This window comes from Pseudonaja textilis, chromosome Z (assembly GCF_049901715.1).
Source record: "Pseudonaja textilis isolate UNSWEBS1 chromosome Z, rPseTex1.2, whole genome shotgun sequence".
In the NCBI taxonomy this organism is placed as follows: domain Eukaryota; kingdom Metazoa; phylum Chordata; class Lepidosauria; order Squamata; family Elapidae; genus Pseudonaja; species Pseudonaja textilis.
Genome location: NC_142008.1, coordinates 132,019,849 through 132,046,319, shown reverse-complemented (window position 1 = coordinate 132,046,319; position 26,471 = coordinate 132,019,849). Strand labels below are relative to the sequence as shown.

General features: G+C 39.9%; 2 protein-coding genes across 3 annotated transcripts in view; one reads left to right on the top strand and one right to left on the bottom strand.

Moving 5' to 3' along the window:
• Nucleotides 1-26,471, top strand: part of EMP3 (epithelial membrane protein 3 (MAM blood group)) — a 105,086-nt gene that overhangs the window by 55,520 nt on the left and 23,095 nt on the right. The gene's annotated exons all lie outside the window — the stretch shown is intronic.
• Nucleotides 1,014-26,471, bottom strand: ODAD1 (outer dynein arm docking complex subunit 1). 2 transcript variants are annotated; one of them, XM_026712054.2, is made up of 16 exons: nucleotides 26,360-26,471; nucleotides 24,274-24,444; nucleotides 20,766-20,848; nucleotides 17,852-17,951; nucleotides 15,949-16,138; nucleotides 14,659-14,781; nucleotides 14,462-14,575; nucleotides 13,561-13,628; nucleotides 10,668-10,855; nucleotides 9,092-9,217; nucleotides 8,795-8,877; nucleotides 8,073-8,241; nucleotides 6,489-6,652; nucleotides 5,073-5,176; nucleotides 3,458-3,536; nucleotides 1,014-2,473 (listed from the first exon to the last, which is right to left on the bottom strand). In XM_026712054.2, exons 3-16 carry the CDS (start codon nucleotides 20,830-20,832, stop codon nucleotides 2,429-2,431), a joined length of 1,620 nt encoding a protein of 539 aa, XP_026567839.1. In that variant the 5' UTR covers nucleotides 20,833-20,848; nucleotides 24,274-24,444; nucleotides 26,360-26,471; the 3' UTR covers nucleotides 1,014-2,428. The 2 variants fall into 2 exon arrangements, with proteins under 2 accessions (XP_026567839.1, XP_087774606.1); XM_087918480.1 differs by having other exon boundaries at nucleotides 20,766-20,845.

Sequence of the window (26,471 nt, the reverse complement as noted above, 5' to 3'; positions counted from 1 at the left end):
GCCAAACTTACCAGATGAGACACGGCAACTTCTCCAAACTGGGAAGGCCTCCATAAGACAAGCAAAGTTGACCATTTTCAGAAGAGCCAGTTGAGCAAATGAAACCGAGTCAAGAGATGCATTGAGTTTTGGAGCGAAAGTCAAGTCACAGGTTTGGTTAGCGAAAGATTTTGATCTTGCTATAGCAATCTCCAAGAATCAGACACGATTGAATAGAAGCCAGAATTGTTTGGATTAGCAGTCCCAGTCAACTCTTTCTCTGTGCTTTAGTTATAGCAACGAAAATTATTTTTGGCAGTATTGCTATGGTTTGTGTAGGTCTTTAAAAAGCTACATAGTACAATAAATAATGGGATAAAATGAGTTTTATGGCTCTCACTTGATGGGACCCTGTTTTCCTAACAATGGAACTTTAGACACGACAGGTTTAGAATATTGTTAGATGCATTGTGTGTGTGTGTGTGTATGGGTGGGAGGGTGTGTATGTGTGTAAACAATGTCAATTGCATAATTTAGTGTATATTATTTAATATTTTGTTTGTTACATTTATATTCCCTGGGTTGATCATTGTTAAGGTTAAACTATGCCAATATTTTTATGTGAACATGCTCATGTGTTCATACAACATGCTAGATTAGTCTAAATGATGTTAGGTAATTTGTGGTTTAGTTTTATTATGGCAAATCCATAATTACTTTAGGGTATTGTGAGAAGCTAGATCATTAGTTGGTTTGCTTGTTGGGCCCCAGTGTATCGTATGAACACCACAATTGTTTTTTGTTAATCAGGGTTAAGGGCCCAGCGCGTTATATGAACCCAAACTCAATGCTGTGGCAGAGGTACCCTTCAAATTAAGATTTTTCAATAGGGCATGTTTCAACTTTGGTTCCTCATTGCAAATTAGCTGCAGGGGTGAGTATCAATGATCACTTGCTCCTAATTTGGATGAGAAGAGAAATTACCTCCCCAAAGACCAACAAATGCTCCAACAAAACCATCCAAAACCAACCAGTGTTGTCAATTAAAACTTTTAATCATCCACTTTCGATTTACACTGATCATCAAAAAAAAACCACGATAGTCTTTTCACTTGCCACAGGACTGTGCATGTGTCAGCCCATCTGGGACTGGTCTCCAACTTCTCCACCCTTCCCACACACAGATATATAGACATTCCACACCCACAGGAATGGCAGAATTGAAAGCACCTATTTTCCTTCAGTGAAACTATCAGTTTTTTTTTTTTCATGATGATCATCTTTGAGAGAGGAATAGCTTACCTAAGATTCTCTTCTGGGACTCTGCCAAGAGGCCTGAAACGGGGGCCCTCTAGGGGAAAATCATTTGGGGGCTGGGGAACAGCTTACGATAAGTGGTATTATCTTTGTTGAAATAATGGGGGATGTTTAAAAAAAAAATTCTTCCAAAAAAGGGGGCTTAAAGAGAATGAAGAGCTAACTATAGGGAAGTAACTTCTCCTCTGACGCATACCTCGATTACTGCTGTTTTCATGTACTTTTCAATTTACTTCGGGGGGTGGGGGGGGGAAATCTTTTGCATATGCCACTTACGGAGCTCTAACTGGCAGTTGTAAATGGGAACTTTGTCTGGGACTGATACAGCCTCAGATGATCATGTGGTGAAAAACCACACTCTGAGAAACATGCTGGTTGTTTTTTGTTTTTGTTTTTGTTTTTGTAAAGAAACACCCGTTCAAGATGTGCCTAAGTGCTTTAAATAGACCCAATTCCTGCTCAGATACATCAAAAGACACGATATACCCCTTGTGGGCCTCAAACACGCTGACAGCTAAGGAGTCTAACAGGAGAAAGAACTGTTGTTGATACAAAGTGCTGCTGGGGGAATAGAGCAAATTCGGTCACCTGTTTCCTAAAATGATCTTATTTTAGAAGCTGGAAATTCTTGCTTCCTTCACCGGAATGGTGGCAAAGTAAAATACCACTGCTACGGGCAAATATTTTGCGATGCATTCTCTCTGCATGAGAATGTGGAGTCAAATTAAAGGCATACTGTATAAGCAAATAGACAGCACGGAAGCAAACAGCTTGGATGGCATGACAGCTATGAATTATGTACCACTGACACAATACATCTGTCTTGATCACATGAGCAGCCAGAAAAGGAACAATTCACCAACAGGAGGAAGATTTTCCATGGACTACAGCAAAGTGAAGGATCCTGCAGGATGAAGGCTATACTCAGCCTTTCCAGACACGAGAAATGATGCAGCAGAGGGCAATGGTATAAAGAAAAATGTTTCAGGAACCACACTTGAAATGCAACCTGCCTCAGTTTTCTTCTTTGGTTGGCATAGCCCAGGCTGCAGTTAGATTCCTATTCACGTCTGGAGGCCTGAGGTGATTTCTTGTGTGTGTTAGTCCCAGGATACAGTCACTGAACTGCACATTACGTGCTTTTCTTTAGAGAAAGTGCTGCTGCCTTGCTTTGGATCTGGAGGAGAGAGAAGTCCGTTCTATTATCATTTGAAAATAAGTGGTAAAAATATATAGTTGTATTAGTTGGGGAATGGTGACTTCATTTTTGGCTAGTGTCAAAGACTGCTTACTTAGGGCTACCAGATCTGAGTTGCAAAAAAAAAAAATTCTAGACAACTATTAGATAAAAACAAAGAGAAAGCTGTCTTCCAAATGTTTGCAGCCCAGAGTTGGTAGTCCCAATATTTAGAGTTAAACTTAAGACTTAAAATAACTTCATTGTCACTTTAAACGTACACTAATCGGCATACACTAAAATGAAATTTTGTTGCATACAGCTCTCAAAGGGTCCCCACCTCCAATATACACCACATAAACTTGACAAAAATTATGCATACGCTCACATGTATCGTATGGCACAGAGAAACAACACAGTTCAGTTTGGATGCATACATGTGCATGGCTAATATTGCTAAGGTTCACATCTCTGCTGAGTGGTGGGAAAGAAGGCTACCGCTGGCAGCTCAAAGCTGCTTCAGCATGAGAGGTTGACACTTTGCAATATTCCAGAGGACAACCTGAAGTGCAAAGACACACCAGCGCCCATAGTCTCTTTTCTAAAACCAGGTTCCTTGGGGCCAGTAGAAGTATGGATTTGTTGTTGAAAGGATTATTTGATGGCTGAGGAGTTTGGACAGTTGAGGTTAATCAACAAATACAAAGAAAGGAACTGAGACAGAATGCATGACCTACTTTCAAGAAAGTAGGCAAAATTGAATTAGTAGGAAAACGTTTCTACAACAGGAGTCAGAATCACTACAGAAAAGCAAAATTTAGCCCACTGTGGGAAATTATCCCCCAGCTTTGGCGAGTAAGTTCCCTCTTACATATAAATAAACATTAGAAAAGCAGTTCTTTCTAATATACAACTTTTAAAGCATCCAAGTGTGCTAATTTTCATCTTAATATAAACTTAGTTTGCCCTGTCTCTTTAACTCACCTCCTTTATTACTTTTTCTCTGAGTTCCTCATGAGTTAAAGGTCTGTTGTCCTCTTCTTGTATTGGCTCATGGCCAAGTCTGCAAACCACAAAGAATGATCTGATTAATATTGTCCTAAATACTACAAATCTGTCCTTTAAAAAAAAAATCTGTTCTTGAGCTATTCTAAAATCTGATTGCTCCTATGAGATTAGAATAATAAGGGAACATTGATTTCATATTCCTCCCAAGAGTTTGATCTTCTATCGTTTCCTCTTTTTTAGTTTAACCCACTAAACGGATCCTGCTGTGCTCTATTTTATGCAGAATTCCATGTAGACTAGAAAATGATTCAGAAACTGGAGCGTTTCTACCATTGCTATTCCTATTAGCCTTGACCTCTAAATACCAGGATCCAAGCATCAATTATGCCTCTGCCACATTATGCCCCCTCACCACAGAGCAAATGTTGCAATATGGGAAATAGTCTTCTCTGTTTTATAATTCACCTGTGACTTTGACTCTCGTCAGAGAGAGGCGTATCTTTAGTTTGAGCAACAAGCTAAAGTAGTTTTATTTCAGCATATGCCTGTGCTTTCCTGATTTTTTTTTTATTTTACTACTCTAGTTCGTGCTTTTTAAAAATTTAGTTTGCATTTTGCTGAGCTGTGGTGTTTCTTGGCTTTAACATATATGCTGCTTTTTCTATGCCTCTGAGACACTAAATTACTATATAAAATCCATTCTTTAAAATCCCATCGTTCCTGAAAATTTAACATAACCCCACCAAGCCAAAGTATGTTGGATACAGATCCCATATTTCATTAAGTCATAAAATACTTTGATTTTACGTCAGATTGTGTTAACTCTTCCAATAGTAGTTTTAAACCATGATTAATCATTTGGCATGTGGTACATACAGAGCTGGCCAACTTTGTTAACAAACAATATTTAAATGAACTGCTCAATGCAGTCTTCCCCAGCTGGGCATCTTTCAAATGCAGAGCATGGAAATCTTCATCAATTTAGTCATTTTTTATTTCTTTTAAAATTACTTTCCTGTGTCACTGTTTATACTATAAATTTAGGGCAAGGGTTTATCCTTTGTTAAATGCCATGCATAACCCTAGGGCCCTCAGTATAAAAATTAAAGTAATAACAGTGACATTGCAGCCATGGATCAAGGGCTTGTACCCCACCAAATGCTACCCAAATATCCCTACCTGCAATCTTGTCAATAATGTGGGATTCTGAGAGCCGTTCGTAATATCTAGAGCGTCAAAGATTCTTCATCCCTGATTTACTCCAATTTTTTGCTCACAACAAAAAATTCAAAGCTACAACTTCTCCATCAGATGGCTGCCCTGTGTGTCTAGAGATTTCCGATGAGCAAAAACCCAGCAAATCAGTTCTAGCTATCAAGCTGCTCTTAATGGAGGGAACACTGAAGTAGCATTCACACGAAATTTATACAACCCAAGGCCCTTAAGAATTCCAGAAGATTAGGAGACACCATCACAAAAAACACGCTTCCCATGACTTTAGTGATTTTAATGTTGAAAGTGGGGACAGGTCGAACGTAGGCTTTGTGGGATATCCTTCTGGATTGTCTGCATAATAACCAGCTCTCCTTACCCAGCTGTGGGTGGCCGAACAGTAATTGCAGTTGGCCGCAACCCTGGGGTCTGCCCCAGGAGCAGCTGTGCTGTCTCCACAGTATCATAGGGTTCATCATTGTCCTAAAAAGAGACCAAATTTAGAAGTAGAAAACAATTCTTTATTCTTTACCCTTCACCGGAAGATTTAAATTAAATAAGACCCACTGGACTACATACATTAATCTGCCAGAAATGGGCAATATCTGGCTCTTCAGATGTAGCCAACAACTACAGCCTCTTAGTATCCTAATGGACAATAAGTAAAACCTAAGGGGAGCTATAGTTCAGCAACATCTGGAGGGCTGCAGGTTGTCCACCACAATACAATTCCAATATGTTAACACTAAATGGGTGGCTGCTATTATTAAAATGTTTTTTTAAATGGAAACCTATTTAACAGATTAACAGAGTTGGAAGGTACTTGTAGGTCATCTAGTCCAACCACCACCACCACCGCCCAAGCAGGAGACCCTACACCATTTTAAAAGTTTCTAACTGTTAGGTTTGTAAAAATATATCACATACATACACACACATACATAATATCATCAACTATTTAAAAAAAAAACTGGGAATGAGCTAGATAAAGCAAAACATTGCAAAAGTGAGAATTATATTGGATCTATGGAGACCTATGTCTACACAGACTCAGCAGAGCTTATCTTACAGCAGGCCTGCCCAACCATGGCAACTACTTCAACTCCCAAAACATATCTGGCTGAAGAATTCTGGGAGTTGAAGTCCACAAGTTTTAAAGATGCCAATTTGGACACCCCGGTCCTATAGCTCCAGTCACGTATTTTTCCTGCAAATTCTAAATGGATTTTTATGCAACGAAACATTTCCCAGTTCCTGTTATAGCAATCTAAATTAGGTTGGCTAAACTGGGAAAAGTTAAGCTGAAAGTCACCTCTTCTTAATCTGGTGGCGGGGGGGGACGGGGACGGGGGACACACAGATGGATCCATGCAGGGGTGGGTTTCTACCGGTTCTGTCCACCTCTGTAGAACCGGTAGCTCTGAAGAGCAGCAGACATAGAACCAGTTCTATGTCTGCTGATGTTTTTGCCCACCCACCCACCTGGGCTCTTTCCTGATCTTTATTTCCTGATTTTTCAACTTCAGCTGCCGAACAAGGCACAGCTGCAGTTGAAAAAGCAGGAAAAGAGTTATTTCAAAGGCTGCTTCTCTGCACGCAGCGTGCTGATGACGATTTACAGGCGTGGCACGTGGCTCACAGCGTGCAGGGAAGCACATCATAAATCACTGAACCTTGTAAATCCCGAACCGGTAGTTAACCCTGTCATATCCCACCCCTGGATCCATGCAACACTTTCTCCACAAAGACAGAGATGAGAAATGGCCCATCTCTGGCCTTGTTGCTGTCTGCATACCTGAGCCTTCTTGTAGGAATACATTGTCAGCAGCATATTGACCTTCTGTTCAATTATGCTCAGGTAAATGGCAACGTTCTCATCCTGAGCAGTTGTTGTCCCACCCAGCACTTTTTCCAGCGAGGAATGGTCACACTCCAGTTTCCAGAAGAGAGACTCAATTGCTTTGAGAGAGAGGGGGGAGGGGAGGGAAGGAAAGTGAATCCTGATGCTTGCCAGTAACTGCCATGTCCTTCAGAAAAAAAAGCTTAGAGATCTACTAGGTGCAGCTTTCGCCTGCCCCAAAGATAAGATAAATTAATCAACCACTCTGCACTGCACTTGTGGGGAACCTGCTTCCAACACCAATTTCCATAGATAGACCTTGTCTGATCTTCTGTCTAGGATTTCCATGATGGATGGTGAAATGGTTGGTTTTCCAAGATAAAGGGAGACTGAAAAGAAGGGAAGCCAAAAAAAATGATACAACCTTTCTAAAGGCCCACCTGACAAACTTACAAGTTGCATACATATGTGGTGTTGGAAAAAAAAGGCTTCTTTTATGTTGTCTGACAGAACTGGCCATCAAATCTATCAGATGAGTCAAGGTTTTCAATTTTGAGGAAAAAAACACTCGTCTTTTTGACACTACATTCTTCAAATGCCCTGCCCACTAACAAAGATGAGTGTGTAACCTGTGGCCTTTGGAAGTTGGACTAAATTCCCCTTTCTATTGGCCATATTGTCCGGAGCCAGTGGGAATTGGTATCTACTTTGCCCAACTTTCTACTCAAAAAAGGAAGTGTCTTTCTACCCCCGTACCATCTGAGCCACTCTCGGCAAGCAGTTTTTTCAGTTGATCAAAGAACAATCAGCCAGTCTTCTTATCCTCTTTTTCTTCTCACGGTTCAACCGTAACTGTTTCAGTAACTACTGAAGCTAAGTAAAAAAAAAATTCTAGTGCTAAAAAATAGAACGTGACCATCTTTGTAGGACCAGTATTTATTGGAAGAAAGAGATACATAAGTGAACCCCCCACCTCACTATATCAGGTCATGATATGTCACACTAAATAATGTTGGCCTACCACTTGTTTGGATCGTACACATCTGCACATGCTTGCTGCTTTTACTGTGAGGGTGCATAATCTGACACAGAATATGGCAAGGAAAGCTAATCTAGTGCTCATTGCTGTCAACACATGAACTTTGATGTCCATTAAGCTTCCTAGTTCTCCCGATATTTGCTGTCCATCATCGTAGGTGGCTATAATTAAGTTTGGGATCCTGAAACCTGTTGGCTTCACATACATTTTAAAAACACAAGGAAAACAGCAGTGATGAGGGGACCGGGGGCAATCTTGGGTACCAGGGAGGAGCTGTGGCACCAGTGCTAACTTAACTGATGACCTGAAATTCAACAATTGGTTGTGATCATCCTGGCAACAATCACAATAGGTGCCACATTCCCAAAAGATAGTGCACTCTTGGGAGGAATTAAAAAAAGGCATAGCTGTCATGAGCCAGTCCCTCTGTGCAGAGCTTTAGAGCAAAGCTTTCTCTTTATTATTCAGTTGCAACTCCTTTTTCTCCCCTCCTTGCTCACCACTTTTAAGCTGTTCCCAAATCTTGAGGAACTTTTTCACATTCTGTTCAGCCTGATTGGCCTCTTTCACAGTGTCCTCCTGTTGGCCTTCAATTTCGTGGAGCTGCAACAGCTGCTGGGCCTCCCTTTGACTGTTTCGCTTTTGAATCTCCTGGATCTCATGACAAAGCTGGAAAAGTGAAGATGAAAGGAACTTATTTTTACCAACTGCAGAGACATAGACTGTCAAAGATGGAAGGGGCCTGGGAGATCATTTATACTAGCCCACTATTTTGTTCAGGAATCCATTACTACAGCATCCCCATCAGAAAGACATGAGGCCCCTGTTTAAATACCATTCTCCCAAGTTAGTCTGTTCCACTGTTGAGCATCTCTTACTATTAAGAAATGTTATCTGATGTCAGAGGGAAAGAGAGTGAAAGGTTTAAGATTAGAAAAAACAACCAAAAGAAGAAGAACAATTTGAAAGATAAGTATAATATTAGAAAGCAACAGAAGAGGGGATTACAGATGAGAGAGTTAGAAGTAGACAGGGAATAACAGGATGCGCTCATATTCATATATGCATTTATAAATTTCAGCTAATTCAAAGATAGATGGATAGCACTTTGGAGTTGGAGCAGTTGGTAAAGTCACAAAGGCAGTCACCTAGAAAAAACATACTGCTCTTCTTAAAAATAAAAAAAGGAGAAAGGAGAGGAAAGACAATCTTTTCCACTCACCTCATGAATTTCTTCCCATAGTCGGTCCTTCTGGCTATTTTGTTCATTGACATAGTTGAACTGAGCAAAATTCCTTTCCCTATCTACAAAGAGAAGGATAAACATTATAGCAGTCAATATATTAATAATCAGGGCTCAAATATCCAAGGGGCACTGGAGGGGGAATAGCTCCCAAATGTCCCAGTCAATGGGCTCTTCTTAAGGCTGACCGACCTTGGTAGGCTGAGGCAGTGAACACTATCTAGTACAATGATCCTTTAAAAAAAAAAAACACTAACTGCCATTCACATACATCACCTTTAACAAATTTATCCAAAGCCATATTCAGATCATTTGAGCCAGTGAGCTCCAGGAGTTTATCAAAAGCATTGCAATATGATTCAAGCAACTCTTCTTCACTGTCTTTCCGTCTGCGTTCTTCTTCTATTGAAAGAAAAAAGAAAGAAAGAAAAGACCTCAGTTCTTCCTCTAACTTTACATGTGCTAAATCTCCTTTCTGTAACTCCCAAATCTGCAGTGGCCAGAAATAGTTGAAACCTGTCCCTTTGTAAGGGCCTAAAGTCTGAACACACATTAAAAATAAAAAGAGAACTATTACAATTTAATCACATTTTGGTAGATCCAAGACATTTATGTTACCATTAATAAATTTTAATAACATTTTTCCACATCTAAAAAGGAGTGAGTTTGTGATCATGACAAAAGCTGAATTTGCTTTCATTCATATTTAATACGGTCACTCCCAAGTCATCTGTAATAATTTCCCCCTTTTGTCTTATTAAAAACTGCAATTAGATAACATCTGGCAGTCCCCCAGAGGGTCTCACATGTGTACCACTGCATTACAATAACCAAGTCATCAGGATCTTGGAAAAGAGACCACTGGAGCCAAGCTATCCCCATCTAGAATCACAACAGTACCAATTTTGGTCCAAAGGACTTCCCATTTCATCAAACAAGAGAATATTGATTGTAAACTCTTACATTATTTCTAAGTACCATCTTTGAAGAGGCCTTTGGCCATTTCTTAAATAAATTTCCTCTAAGATCTATACGAGTAAATGAACCCTGTGTCTTTTTTTCACTGTGCATTTAAAAATAGACAGCTAAACTGTCTAAAATTCTTCTGACAACCAATTGACCTTCCTTTACAGTGCCCTGTACCAGAAGCATAAAACACTTGAGTAAATAATTCATAATTATCACATAACTGTTTACACAGTGGTCCTTTTTATCCACTTGGTTGTTAATTTTAAAGTTTTAACTTTCAGCGCCCAATATCTTGCTCTCTGATGTGAAGTTGGTTCCAACCCTCCTATCTTTTTGTAAGGGCCTAAAGATGTGGCAGTGCCGGCTAGCTTGGGGGCCCCAGTGAGGGATGAGCACAATAGAGGTATTTGGTTGAGTAATAACAGTTCCCACCTAGCCCTCCGCCTGCACTGCACCCCCATCCTTCCCGTGTGTGTTTGGTTGTAAGGTTTGATTGTAACGTTTTATGTTTTAGCTTATATGTAAATTCAAGCTGCCCAGAATTACTCTATAGTAAAATGGGCGGCCAATAAATTTTATAAGTAAATAACATAAAATAAATATTTTAATTATTTTAACCTTTGAACTTCTTTATACTGCTATTTATGGCACTGGAAAGTGCCCAAAGTTGCTTGATAGTGAGATGAACAACATTTAAATTTAATAAATAAATAAAATGGCTTCCTTCCACTAATGTGACAGGGACAGTTACTCAGAAGGTTGAATGCCAGAATGACTTGCTTTTAAATCAATGCATCCCTCCTGGCTCAGAGATTGCTTTCTACGGCTTCGAAGTCACCTTCTCCTGCTAAAGATGGAAGCCTGCAAGTCAATAAATACACACGTTTCTTTGCTTTGGCTTTCAGTGCTTCTTCGGTGAACGTCCTTTCCTGCAGCTTGATGTTGACAAATTCAGACATGCGCCGATCATTCTCCAGGAAGCGCTCCAATTCTTTCATCTCAGAGACATACTGCTTTAAGTCCTTCTCCGCTTTGTCGCGCAGCTGGCCCAAACGGGCATGAGCTTCATCCCTACATTTATCCCAAAGAAGAAATGAGGACAAGATTAAAGAGGTGGGCAGAACCAAGAATCCCAGTTCCTAACTTCTCTTCATAAGGTCAGGGCACAGATGATTCCATTTGCAAAGAAGCTGAAAGCACCTGTGGGCCAGAAAGCTCCATCCAACTTCAGCCCAGCAACCTTCTCACAATGGAATGAGCGCAGGCTGAATTCCTGGCATCTATAATTAAAAGGATTTCTGTTAAATTTGAATCCCATCTTATCTAGCCTGGGATCTTTCAGTTACATCAACTGCGGATACTCCAAATGGGGAGGTGGGGGGGGGGGGAAAGCGATGAGGTTAGGGAGAAGAATCCCTAACGTCAATGAAATAAACTTTATTCAGCAGACTGAACCTTTAATTCACTAGTATTTAGGGCTCCAATCTCTCTCCCTTTTGCTTCTGCTTATTAATATTTGCCTTACTTCCTTGTGGCTTTGTTTTAGAATTATGGAATAACCCTTGTGGGTCTTCTGGTCTAACCCTCTGCTTGAGCAGGAAACTCTATATAATTCTGGACAGAGGTTGTCCAATTTTTTCTTGAAAATCTCCAGTGATAGAGCTCCCACAATTTCTGGAGACAAGCCTGATTAATTGTTTTGTCAGGAAACTTCTCCTTAATTCCAAGTTGGATCTCTCTTCAATAATCTCCCATCTGTCACTTCTTGACCTGCCCTCAGGTGTTTTGGAGTCTAGGTGAACTCTCTTTTCTCTGTGACAGTCCCTCAAGTATTGGAAGACCTTCTCTTCCTAGTCCTTCTCGTCACTAGACTAGACATATTTGTTCCCCACAACATTCATTTTACAGTTTGGCCTCCAGATCCCTAATCATCTTTTTGCTCTTCTCTGCACTTTTTTTAGAGTCTCAATATCTTTTTAAGTGGATTGCTTAAAGTCAAAAGCAAACAACTTAAAATCTGAACAGTCCATTAAATAACAAACAAGCAGGGTGAATAATAACTTCTGCCGCCCAGAAAGAGAAAGCATATAAATTTATAAATAAATAAAAGGAGAAGGCCTCTGACCCACTGCGGTGCTCAGGTGTGAGAAAGACAGCAAGAACTGAGCCTTACTTCTGCTTTACGTAGGACTGCTTGCATTTTGCCTTTGACACTTGCTAGATTTCTTCTCAATGGTTTCTTAGTTTTTGTTATAAACACATTGATCATATCATGCATCACAGCCTACAAGCACAGGCACCGGAAATAAGTCGCAGCAACGTCAAAATGACAAGTGTGATGTGATGCCACTGCACACATAACACAATTAAGTACTTGGATTTGGGCATCTGAGATGAATACCTAAGTCATATTATTTGTATCAAGGAACATGTTGTCACTGCCCACCTGCTGCAGATGCCCACACCTGCTAAGCTTGTAGTTCTAACTCTTGGCTGGGAATCAAACTAGACTCGAAACAGCTCTAAGAACTCAAGAATCCTGATTCCTAGCTTTTCCTACTGTACTATATTGTTAACCTGTCTAAGTGTTCTGGGATGGATTAGGCAAGGGGTGATAGAAAGCACCAAATATGAGACTATACTCCACCCTTAACTTCCAATTAATTGAGACTGGCTTCACTAATCATGCTGAGCCATGATATGCTTATCCAGGTTTACAATATAAGCCACAATTGGGTGGATTCTAAACCAAAATCACAATTTACAAACCACAATGGTTGTGTTTTACACATACATCATATGATGTAAAACAAACAAAATATTAAACAGTTATGATGTTTATGTAGTTACTTACCAAGCACGTCTAAATTGTATTAAATTAACCAAAATATATTTACAATCCCCAAGATATATTACAACTTTTGAGCACCCCTAACGTTTGGAAATTGAAAGCTGAAAAATTTGACAAACCCTAAATTGTATACTCTGCCTCAGTTTCTAGTTCTTCTGTTTATGGAAGCGTAGGAAATCCAACAGTAATGGACTAAGAACACCAGAACGAGGGTAGACTTTATAATTTGGGGTATCAGAGTACCAGAGGCAGGCTGCAGCGTTTACATCACCTTCAGCCAAAGTCACAATGCAAGGTTATCTTTATGGTATGGTTTGCATACATATACAGGGAGCGTAGAATTTCAGTGATCTCAAAGCAGACTGTATTTTACATAATGTAAATGGCCACTTTTGATGTTAAAGAGAGAATATTACAAGTTTGAACTTTGGAGAAAGCGTGGCTAATAATGAAGAAACTGCCACAATGCACGGATAGAGTATGCATGAAGAATATCAAAAAGCTTCACTGCGATGCCCCTGCCAATGAAAATGGACCTCAGGAGGGCCCTCCTGAGCTCCATTTTTGCTGGCAGAGGGTTGCAGGCTGTTGTAGCCAAAAACAGAGCTCGGGAGCCCGTTTTCTTTGAGAACACTTGGGCCACCATAGACACCCCCATCATAAGTGATATTGAGCTGCCCCACCCTCCCAGATCAAACACAGCCCTCAATGAAATCAAGTTTGATACCCCTTAGGTCACTTCAGGTGAGATAGGCAGCCATATCAATCAGACAAATGAAGTGAAAGTTACAAATAAAAAGGAAGGTAGCATGACATTTAAGCAACAATCATGAACTAGTGGAAGTATAAATTCTTTGCTATATAAGACCACATCTAGATCCAAGGACAAGTTCCCCACAACAACTGAGCATTACTTTCTGCTAACCTTGCATCATAAGCTGCAGAGGAAGTGCTGACCACATTGATGATGGTTTTGCGAGTCTCCAGCAGTTCCTGAGAAAGACAAATAGAGAAAGAAAAACCTCTTCGTTGCAACACAAACTTACCATTCTGCATAAAAGTTCCATGTCCTTTCTGAAGCCCAGTCACTGGGCTTTCATTCTCTCCAAAACATCCTCACCTTCAATTTAGCAACATGCCTATTTACACATTTTTCTTCCTAATTCTATTCTTCCTAAACTCTGATGAATCTCAAGAATGAAATTGGGCTTGATGATTACTCTTTAGGGTGTAATTCCACAAGCATAAAGTATCCTTTAAGTGTGTTTGGGAAATCTGCAGTGGCATCAAAAGCTGCAGGTTCTACTTCCATGAAAAAAGTCAAGAAGTATATTTATTTGCTAATGCTTTCATTAACAAATAAAGTAAGGTAATCTTTGCCATGTAATTTCATACACATGCAACAGCTTACATTTGGGAAATTCTACAAAACGTGGTTGAGCAAACAATGATCAGCTTGAATTTTTGACAGATTGGAATATTCTGGATAACTCGTTTAACAGCAAACGTATGCAGAATCTGATATAACTCAAAGCATCAGAATTTCATTGTCAAATTATGTTCTCAGCTTTATAACCAAAAATAACTTTCCAAACTGCATTTTTAAGCCCATTATTTCCTATTTGCCAATTTGGCACCTCAATTTTAAGATACCAAAATAGCCAATCACACCTTTCCATTCTGGACAAAAGTTCTTGCTAAGCAACTGAATCCCAGAATTCTCTAACAGAACCTCATTATCTTATAACATGACTCCAGTTTTCCTTGAAATTCTGTTAGACAAGAATCCCAACAAATTCAATAATTTTCTTTTAAATTCACTTTACCTCCTCTAAATCTTTATACTGCTGTTCAAAGTGATCATGTCCAACTCGGAGAATTTCTAGATCCTCACGTAGTTGTGAATTCAAGACAAGTTGAGAACTGAATTCGGAGGAGATCTGGAAACAGAGACCAGAATGAAGAAAGTTTAGACCATCCACAAATTCTGGCACCAAACCTGGGTATTTCTGACTATTTTTACCTTATCTAATTGGTTTTCTACTGACTGAATCTTTCTTTGCAAATGGGCTCTCTGTTCCTGGATCATGCTGTCACTGCCCATCATCTGCTTCCGGTCAGCCAAACGGTTCTCCCAGGTTTCGATCTAGTAACAATAGGAAATTAGTTCATGGAAGTAAAATGCAGGTTAGTTTCAGACCCAAGAAATTAGATATTTGGAGAAATCCATCTTTTGCTTTAACATTTGATCTTGGGGTCTAAATGCCAACCCCTGCTGCGTTCTTCATCCCTATATTTAACTTAAAGAGGTCTAAATTTTAATTCAGTTTATTCTGCACCAATTTCCAATTTTCTTTTTCTGGATGTGAAAGACATCTGCAAAAAAAAGAAAAAAGACAATACAGATAGTCGTGGACGTATGACCATAATGAAACCTGCCCATTACAGTCTGATGTCATGATGGTCATAAAACAAGTCAGTCATGCAACAAAACCAATTTTATGTTTTTCTGCAACAACTGTTAAGCATGGTTTGCTGAAATCCAGAAGTGCTGATTTTCAGCAAAACTGTTGCAAAATGCAGTGATGTGACCACAGAATGCTGAAAACAGCCATAAATGTGGCCGTGTTGCCAAGCGCCCAAAGTTTGATCATGTGACTATGAAGAGGGTCTAACTGTTGGAACTTCACATCCAAGCCATAAGTCCCTTCTTGGGTCAGCCTAACTTTGAATAGTCACTAAGCAATCAGTTGTAAGTTGAGGACTACCTGTTTTGTTTTTCCCTAGTGGATGAGGATTGTAACTGCTAGAATTCTTAGCAATATCACCAAAGGGCTGAATATTTTAAAAATTGAAAACCCAATATACCAACTGGATGCTACGTAGCAGACAGCCATCTTAGACATTTCCATACTGCCTCTAAGACCTTGTATCAGCACATGCCTAATCTCTTGTTCTTTCATATCACAACTACATCAATAGCAATAGCTCTTAGACTTATATACCACTTTACAGCACTTTACAGCCCTCTCTAAGCGGTTTACAGTCAGCATATTGCCCCCAATGATCTGAGTTCTCATTTTACCGACCTTGGAAGGATGGAAGGCTGAGTCAACCTTGAGCCTGGTGGGATCCGAACTGCCAAACTGCAGGCAGCCAGCAGTCAGCAGAAGTAGCCTGCAGTACTACATTCTAACCATTGCACCACCACGGTTCATCAAAATTCTAAAGTCCCAGAATCCTAGCTCTTCAACCTGCTGCTTCATCCCATTTTAGAAAAAACAATTCTTGGTCTTATCCTGTCTCTCTATACCTCCTGATCAAGGCGAGCTATCCGCTTTTTTTCTTTCATTATTTGTTCCTTCACTGCATCCCGTTCAGTCAACAAGGACCGGAGAATTTCACTTTGGGCTTTTTCCTTCTTCTGGTTGGCGTGACCTTCAGCCACAGCCTGTTTGTATTGTAGATCTTCATTCTCTTTTTCCAGGCGCTTGACCTCAACCCTGTCCAACAAAGATGAAGTGGGGATTTTCAGAGGGGGTAAAATAGCGGGGCGAGATGCAGCCTGGTGGGCAGGAACGAGATGTTCATGGCCATGATGATGGTGAACTTTGGTTGGGAGTGGTGGCAACGCCAGTTCGGGAGGATTTGTGACACGGGGCAAGGAAAAATTAGAGGGCTAATTTGCATTTGCCTTAGGAAATCTGTGAGCATAATTGTCTGGGGCAGATATGACTCTTGGGATAATAGGACTTGTCGCTGTAAAATAAGCAGGGGAAATAAAAACACATGATTCCCTTAAAGATGGTATAATTTTTGAATGCCTAGATAGAAAACCAGGAAGGAATGTTCTCCTGATAGAAGGTAAAATGAAGTAGTTTAAATAAGATGAAAGAAAGTAGGAATACTGGATTCTCTGGGAATGCAGTGGATTAAAGGGGTAGGATAGAGATGGATTAAACCCTGGATCAATACTGCACAATTCTGCAAGTACACATGATGGTGGACACCAATTATTCCTACAAAATAGGTGTATATTTGTATAGCCTTGTGTGGGGTAGGCCTCATGGCCACATGGCATTAAATAAAAGCAACTCATGCGCATTCACAATGGTCAATTATATGTTGCTAAGAGTATAGCTGTTGTCATGTGCATCAGCATTATCTCAACATCTGGATCAGCATATGGAAAAAGGAAAGGGAAAAAGAGACTGATTTTTTTTTAATGTTTCAATTTTTAGTCTTCTCCATGAAGTAAGGCGTATAATATCCAGACTATTTCAAAAGCCAAAATTGGAAATGAGCTCAAAAGATGGAAATCAAAGAATGCATGTGGGGTGTCATCACTAACCAAAAAAAGATGAGGCTAAGAAAGTATGAAATTACGCAGGACTGGAAAATAATAAGGTAAGAAATCAGCTACTCAGCTAAAACATTTAAGGTTGGACACAAACAACATGGACATCTGGGAAGTTAAACTATTTCTAACGCTACTTCTAATAATAGCAATTGAAACAGATTTTGCACATTTTCTATAATTTCCAAAAACTATTCAAGCAGGCATATTATGACTTCTATGTGTTTTGAATGTCTGTGGAGATTCTCAGTGGTTCAGGTCATGATTGCCCAAAAGGTGTTTTCTTTCAAAAGGCAACTTGACTTTCTTTGCTGTTTCCTCCAAGATGTTTTGCTTCTCATCTAAGAAGCTTCAACAGTTCTGACAGAATGGTAGAGAACGGAAGGATTTATATTCCTTGAAGTCCTGTGGTCCTTACATGACCGCAAGGAATATAAACCCTTCCATTCGCCACCATTCAATCAGAAGTGATGAAGCTTCTTGGATAAGAAATAAAACATCTTCTAGAAACTCCAGTTGCTTTTTGAAAGAAAGCAACTTTACCTGTTTTGAAGTTGACACCACTCAATCCCATGGCCAAAATAGGGGCTGAGGTTCAATGCATCTGAAGAATGAAGTAGACATAGCAGTGAGACATTTAAAAAAAGTATATAACAGTATATATGAGAAGCCTCTTGCAAATCATCTTCATTTCTCTTACTTTGCCCCTGATATAAGGTCAGTTAATCTATAATGGTTTAACTCTTGCATAAAATGAAAGGAAAAGGTAGCTTCTCCTCCCAACCTACACATTCTGAAGGTTTCCCAGTACATTTTGAGAAATGAAGAATTGATGAACGATATTCAATGAAATACATACATCTGTCTGCGGATGGTTTCGCGAGATTCCAAGGCATAAGCATGGCGGTCACCTTCTAAAAGGCGGAACTGGCGTTGCAGTTTGGCCAACTCGCCTTCAGCTGGTGGAAGACAATGTTGTGGGAAAGGCAGATAGTAAGAAAGAAAAGCGATTAAGAAAGATAGCCCAGTACAGTAATTTTTTGCTGAGGTCCCCTCCTAATTGCTGAAGGGTGAAGTAAGAACCCTTCTAAAACACCTGCTTATTACACCTGGAGCAAAACACCTGGGGTAGGGATCACTGAGTTTAAGATTGAGAATCTTATCTCTATTTTGTTCTGTGGCCCTATCCAAATAAATAGATTTTATTGCGTAATGAGCAATAAGATGCTTTATGATCTATATATGATCCTCTGCATAGACAGACAGTATCTTCTTTGGCCAATATTAATTTTCTGGATCAAACTAATTTTCAAGCTCCAGTTTTTGTGCCTAGACAAAAAATATTGAGGGCTTATATGTGGTCACCAATTACCTTTCTGTCTTTGCTAAACCTATAATTATAAAAAGCATTTTTAAGAATGCAGAGAGCTAGACTTTTCTGCTGAAACTCAGTTTTATCCCTGCCCAATCAATACATATCACTGTCTTATCACAACCCTCCTACACTCTTTGAAGACCCTCTAGCCTAGATTGTTCCCTGAAGTTTAACCAGTTGCCATAAAATCAGGACAGTTACTCTTGTACTCATATATCAGAATATTTTATTTTCCACCATTCATAATGCACCTGCCAAGAATACCAAAAGCTATATCATCTCACACATTTCCATATGAAACCTAAGCAATGGGAAAATTTCTGCTTTTCTCCAGGACACCTTCTGAATTTCATTCAGGTCATATGCAATGGCAGGAGTAGGGAACTATGGCCCTTTTATGACCTGTGAACTTTAGCTCCCAGAATTCTGGGAGTTGAAGTCCACAAGTCATAAAAGAGCCATAGTTCCCCACCTTTATGCTATGGAGTCAAACTGTCTAGATCAGAGATAAACAACATAATGTTCAGAAACACTAAACCAGCCAGAGATATCTTACTTGCTAACCTCGTAAGTCCTCTGCCCCATGTTTTGCTTTTCCAGAAAAAAAAAATCATTAAAAAAGTAGATGAGAAGCTGGCTTGTTGAAAAGCACTGTGTTTATTTAGAATAATGTATCAAGGCCTTATAGGGTTTGTTTGAAAATAAAAATAATGGTGCTTCTTCTGAACATGTGGCTAGAAAAAAAGACTTGGCTAGAAAAAAAGGAAGAATTTGTTTATGCTCCTAATCTGATCTGGGTACATGCGTTATTCCATCCCTCTGCCTCTGTTTCTGCCTTGCTTTGGACAGTCTGAAATCAAGGATAGACAGATTTAGTTGCTCACTCACAGTTTCATGACTCACTCTCTGGGTCCTCATACCACCAGAGAGACTCATGCCCCTTAATGCTAGTAAGGACTTTTGTGTTTCAGCCTGCTTTAATTTAGTTCCAATTTCAAAAACCAATATACAATGAAGAGCACTAGTTCACAAACCATACCAAGGCATGTGGAAAACAGCCACAATGCCCTGGTTCTGTTTCTTTGGCCCCTTTATTATTGGAATACAAAGAGCTTATTTCTTGCCTGTTCATTTTCAAAAGCTGGCTTCCTTGGCAGCATTTTAATCTGGCTTGAGAATGAGCTCTCCCAATCTCTTCCAGTCAAACAGTAACGGAATATTATCAATTGATTCAACGGGGAGACATGCAAAGATCCTTTTACCTCTATTTTAGTTCCCCGCCCTATTTTGCACTATTGTTTGCTCAGCTCAGCAAGAAGTTGTTTTAACCGAGCACATCTGCACACTTTACTATACAGCCTACATTTTTCGACTTTTTTCTCAAAAGGTTTCACAGCTTTCCATCGCAATACATCAACATTTTTGAAACAAAACCACAGCAACACCTCCAGTCAAATACCCTTTATGAAACTGTCAAGCTATATTTGAAATGAAGATGATACAGATATTTTATAACATATTTAGACCAAGAAAAACTGCAGCACATAAAATAGACGATGAAATTCTGGGAAACCTTCAGTAAATCTAAATGTCAAAAATACACTTGTTCTAAGTCCTTAGCTATTGCCTGCCAAATCTTTTGATCTATGGGGATAAAGGGCTTTCCAACAGGATAGAAAAGCAGGGAGAACTTGAATTATGATGGCAGATCATCCATTAGTGATTTAAAGTCACAGTTATCCAACTCTCATGCTAAAATATTGTACTGTATTGCATTCCATTGCATTGCATTGCATTGCATTGCATTGCATTGCATTAGCAACTCAATGACAGCAGGATACCAATAGAAATTACTCTCAAGTCACTGCTAGAGATATGGTTTGCAAGGATAAACAAATTCCAATTTTTTTTGGATCACAACCTGACAGTCACTTTGGAACAACCACCGTCTCAGTCAGCTAGGCAAAATTTCACCATACCTTCACCAAATTCAGATATTAGCTAACAGTATATGACTAACTGTGAAAGTTTCCTCTCATAGTCAGCAAAAAGAGTACTAATGTCAATTATTAGAGACCTAGTATAGTTCATCATTATCATACAAATAAAATAGTGGCTTAAATACATTTGACTTAGTCCAGTGGATTTTTAAGTTCCTGGTATAAACAAACTGGGACAAATAACATGAACTGTAAGATATCTCCTTGCTCTCCTATTTCAACACTTAAATCATATTACAGGCCAGTTTCAGAGACTCCAATATCTTGAACCCCAATGTAGAATCTGACAGTGCAGATGGTTCCTACTACTGCGATAACTTCGTCTTCTCCCTTAAAAGTTACCCATATCTTCTAGGTTCCATCATCATCAATATCCTCTTCTTTCTCTTGGACATTACCTATGCCTTCGAGGTCCGCATCACTACCTTCCGAACGAAGGCTTGTGGCAGACTTGAAGAATGGCATCTTCAATTTCTAACTGCTGAGAGAAAGAAAATGAGAATTCAAAAACATTATATCACTTTCTGAAATTGTTTCATGAAGATAGCGTGTGAAAAATGGAGAAAAGCCTCAAACTGCAATTAAGGAGCCCCAAATTCAAATCTGCTCTGCCATAACATTTCCTAGGCTCCAGTTTGGCACATCATGCTGAGCTATTGTGTTACGCCTCTGGCTTAGCATGTTGAATAAATTTACATATTGTTCTAAAGCTGATTTATGACTTGGCATGTGATACAAATCCAATCAATTTGTTTTCTCCAAAAACAACTTTATGCAAACCATGGAACTGTAGAATGTGCCTTAACCACAAGCCTGTTTTGTTCTTTTTGTTTAGGGATGAGCAAATGTAGTTTTGCAAACTGCTGTTGGATTACAACTCCTATAATGACTCTTTATTGCCTTAGCCACTAAGAGTTGTTGGTGTACAGCAGGGCTTCTCAACATTGACAATTTTAAGAAGTGTGGACTTCAATTCCCAGAAGTATGGACTTCAACTCCCAGAATTCCCTGGCCAACATGGTTGGCCAGAGAATTCTGAAAGTTGAAGTCTGTGCCTTAAAATTGCCATGGTTGAGAAATTTCGATCTACATCAGCAGTGTCAAATTCAATTTCATTGAGGACCACATCAGGGCTGTGGTTGACCTCGTGGGGGAGGCGGGTAGGTATGGCCGACTTGTTGGGCATGGCTAGCTTGATGCCTCTCCCCAAACTGCTGGCATGTTTCTTCTTCACATTGGGTAGACTGGGCCGACGCAACATGGGCCGATCCCTTACATTTTTCAGGACAGCGCTGTAGGTAGTATCCAATCACATCATGGGCTGTATCCAGCCCACGGGCCTTGTGTTTGACACCTCTGATCTACAGTGTTTGAAGATCACGTTTTAACTTATATAACCATTCAAACAATATGGGTGGAAGAGGCCTATATGCACTGTCCTAAGTCCTCTGAAGGAAGAACAGATTAAAATACAAATGGCTAGCATTTAAATGGCAATGATGAAACAACAAATTAAATACCTTTTCCTCAGGGATGGGCTTCAAAAATTTTAGCAACTAGTTCTCTGCCTGGTTGCTGGATGGTCGTGGCCATGGTGGGTATGGCCTAGTCGGCCTCCTGCACCACAGTGGAGGGGGGCATTTTTGCCTTCCCAAGGCTCCGGAGGCTTTCCTCAAGCCTCTGGGAGGGTGAAAACGGCCTCCCCCCAGGCTCCAGAGGCCCTCCAGAGGCCAGAAACGGGCTTGTTTCTGCCTTCCAGAGCTTCTGGGAGGCTCATTTTTTACCTTCCCTCAGCCTCCATTTGGGCCCTGCACTTACCTCACATCCAGAACATTCTGCATGGAGACTCCTGGGAGGGATGGGGCAGGGTGGGAGGGGTGGGATTTGGAGGTTTTCCGAACCAGCCATAACATTAGCTATGGGTTCTCCCAAACCCAGGAGAACCCATAGCAGTCCACCTTTGCTTTTCTTTTAAAGTGATGAGGAAAGGAAAAAAGAAGCCTTGCCCTTTAAGGAATTAGGCAAAGTTCTTTCCTTTGTAGATTCAAATTTCCCAGCTGGGAGAAATGCAAAATGATTTGGTCAGCTGCGTTGAAAGTCAGAATCAGTTTATTAATAGGAAGGCAGGTGAAAAGAAATCTCACAGCGTTCCTAGGATTGAGTAGAGAAACCCTTTTTTATACCCTTCAGATCCTTTGATTTTGTAAGTGTGAACCCTTGAAGTCTTTGATTTGTGTGTGTTGAATTCCTGTCTCTTGGTTTGATGGTCCTGATCCTTTGTAGTTGCTTGTTTGCTATCATGGTTCCTTCCTGCCATGCCTTTTGGTTTGCTTTTCACAAGTTTTTATAACTTGCTATCTATTTGATTTCTATGGGAAAGGATCTTAGCTAGTTTGTAGGATTTTTTCCTCTTATCTTATGCCTGTAATTTTCTCCTTCCTTTTGTTGTGAAAGTAAGCTGGCTCCAGCTATTTTAATAGCCCTACTTGACAAAGGGTGGGGGCTGTTTTCCTAGAAGAGAGGAGAATCTAACTTCCAACAGTGATACTCCATAAAAGTTGAGTATTTCAACTATTCCTATAAAAGAAACCCTAACCAGAGGGTTTGGTTGTTCTCCCTGGTAGCTTTTTATGAGACATGGAGGAAGGAGTGTCGACCTCCTAAACTTGTCAGTTTTGCCCAGTTTTGCCCAGAGCTTTCATACCATCTACCATGGTATACCTCTGTAAGACTTCAGCCACCCTTTTTTAGTGATTCTTCTTATTCCTGAACAGCCAGTATCTTGATGGAGAGAATGAAATAGAGCTCATTATAGAGTGCCGCAGACTCTTTCTCTCTTTTTATTTAACACCTACATGAAGCCACTGGGTAATGTCACTCAGCAGCAGAGGGTGCGTATCATCAACATGTTGCTGATATTTATCTTTAAATTTTTGCACTGGGTTAGAAAAATGGTGCAATAAAGAGTCTGACTCGGTTATTTGGACAACTCTGTATGGGAAAGAACAGACTTAAGTTGAAGCTTAGCCAGGCTGGACAACAAGTTCATAATCCGGGGTCTCTATCTAACAATGAGTCAAGACTTCCTATTTGATATGAGTAAGCCTGAACATGAGGAAACATGTTATTGTTAACTCTGTTATTGCCACATTTAAAATCTGGCTGTCACCAAGTCTCGGCATGGGAGATCACGGAAAAATTTAGTCATATCTATTTCTTCTCCAAAGTGTTGAGATGACAGCTCCCAGAATCCCAATCAAATATGGCCTAACAATGTAGTTCGGTAGACTGAAAATTGTGACCCCAGCATACCTGGATGGAAGGCAACAGATTACAGAAGCCTGCCTTCCAGGTTCCTTGAACAGATACAGCTTATAGTTACTTTAGCAATTTTATTGCAAATGTCTGCAAAGTTGAACAGACAAACCACTTTTCATAAAGTTAACAACTGCATACCTTTTCAGCCGTTAGGTTTCTAAAGAACCACCTGAAAGACCACCTGAATTAATCAATGGTCCCAAGTCTTTTAAAAATGATCTCTCTATCTCCTTAGCTTTATCCTCTTTCCCATACAAAACTATTCCATATAGCACAAATATTCTTTTAATGGGATAGAAAATGCATTCTACCCTTCCACCACAGTTGTTTTTACTTAAAAGCAATTCTAGGAGGAAACTTTAGCTAAAATGCAATTATTAGCCCAAGAGGATTTAGGACATTGTTAGAATCAATTCAATTTCAAAATTCTTGCCTGAATGACTCAGTTCAAAACACAAAGCCTCCTTCATCTTTATCTTCACATTCATCACTATCTCACAAACCTTTCTCCTTAGTCTAATAATTTCCTAGCATCTGAAACCTGAATTAAGCCAGCATTCCCTCCCCAACAAAAAATAATAAAAGTACCTTGTTCTCTAGAGAACCCTTACGACAAATATACAATTAATATTTAGGCAGTCAGTACTTTGGTATGCCCTGATACAGTCTTCTGATCTCTCCAGGCAACATCACCCGTTGCTTTTGTTCACTCAGTTGTTAGCAACCATCTCCAAGAAATGCATCAGCTTTCCACCAATCCTGATGAAAAATGGGAGAAGCAGAAAAAAAAATCTGAGTTATACTAAACTAATTGAAGTGTTTCCTTGATTCATTTACAGGTAATGTAGGATGTTAACTAAACAAAATGGATTAATAATTGAAGGTTAGAACAGGAAGTTAAAAAAAAAAAGATTAAATGAGTTACAGTAGGAAAGGAAAAACATTAGAAAGTGACAGACCCCTTGATTTTTAAAATATAAAAAAGGTGCTTGATTAAGAGCTGTTAAATAATAGTTCCAGTACTTGTTAAGACAGCAGTACAACTGAATGAATTAAAACAAGATTGCACATTATTAACTTCAAGAAACCTTTAAGTTTACCCAGGGACAGTGATATATTGCTCCGTTTCCTATCCTCATCATCTACTTTACATTCCATACATTTCTGTAATTTTCTATCATGTTATATACTATAAAGTTCTAGGGTTTCACATTATGCCAATATCTTAGGCTTCAGGCTTTTCACTGTTAATTGTCACTGGATCTTCAAAGTAACAACAGCTGCCCAGTCAAATATTGTGCCATTTTTAAACCTTAGGTGTTGCTCTATTCTCTGTACATTCTGCCTAGAGGGATGTACTTCCTCCTCTCCAAAACCTTGTCTTGTATTTGTCTTATGTTTAACCCTCACTGCAGGCTCCTTTCTTTTCCAAATTTTTCCTTCTTGGACTTCTGCTTCTTTATAGTGTGATGCCACATTCCATTGTTCACTTTGATTGAATCTTCCTCCAGTACATACACAATATGGGCTCAGACCCATGAACAGAGTAAACACTTCCATGATCTGCAGTACCTTAAAGTTGAGGTTGCCAATTTATTATGCCAATCATATGCTTGTATGCCTTTAATAACAAGTCAGGCTTGTTATAGATAGTATAATACAAGTAATCCTTGACTTACAATGGTTCATTTAGTGACTGTTTGAAGTTACAATGACACTGAGAAAAGTGACTAATGACTGTTTTTCACACATACGACCATTGCAGCATCCCCATGGACCATGGTCGTGTCATCAAAATTCAGACGCTTGGCAACTGATTCATATTTATGATGGCTACAGTGTCCTAGGGTCCTGATACTTTTTGTAATCTTATGACGAGCAGTCAGTGGGGAAGCAGACTCACTTAACAACCATGTTATTAACAACTGCAGCAATTCATTTAGCATCTTTGGCAAGAAAGGTTGTAAAATAGGGCAAAGTTTATTTAACAAATGCCTCAGCAACAATATAATAAATAAATAAATAAATCTGGGGCTCAATTATGGTCATAAATTGAGGACTACCTGTTAATATATCAACTTTGCCTAGGATGCACTGTCAGCAGGCTCTAACAGGATACTATGGTAGCTTAAGAGTGGGTACGCTTCAACATATCGTAGTAAGATTCAGAACTTGAGATCCCAAAGGACAATTACTATGTGTAATAAAGCAGAATTGGGTGCCCCCTATGAAGGATCAAAACAATCCTTCATAGGAGACAATGACTCTTAAGAGATAATTTCTTTTTCAAATCTTGCTGGATAACCCCGAAGCCTAACCTCACCAAATTCTACTCATGGGACTCTTCTCTTCATGGAAGGGCCTTCCCTGGTCACTTGAACCCCCCAAGGACCTGGCGGGTCACGCCAGAGACCCACACGCAGCCATGTGATAATGGGGGATAGTCGTCTCGCACCCCCAATTTAACAACTCATACCAAAGCCCTTTCAACATGTCAGCCCTTAAGATCCTGGAAGGTTAACCACGGGGGTGCTGCAAAGTCACGTGGCTAGAAATAATACTTGTAGGTCCTGCCTAATCACAGCAATCTGCCCAACAGGCCTCCGCTCCCTTCTTCCCCTTCAAACTACAGCGACCTTAAGCCCCACGCCTCCCAATAAGCCCTTCCTCTTACCTCCCAGGCCCTTCCCTCCCACTGCGCATGTGCGAGACTAACAGTTCCCTTCTTCGTTCCTTCCTTTTGCCCTCACCCTTCCAAGACACTCGCCTCTCTCCCACCCACCCCC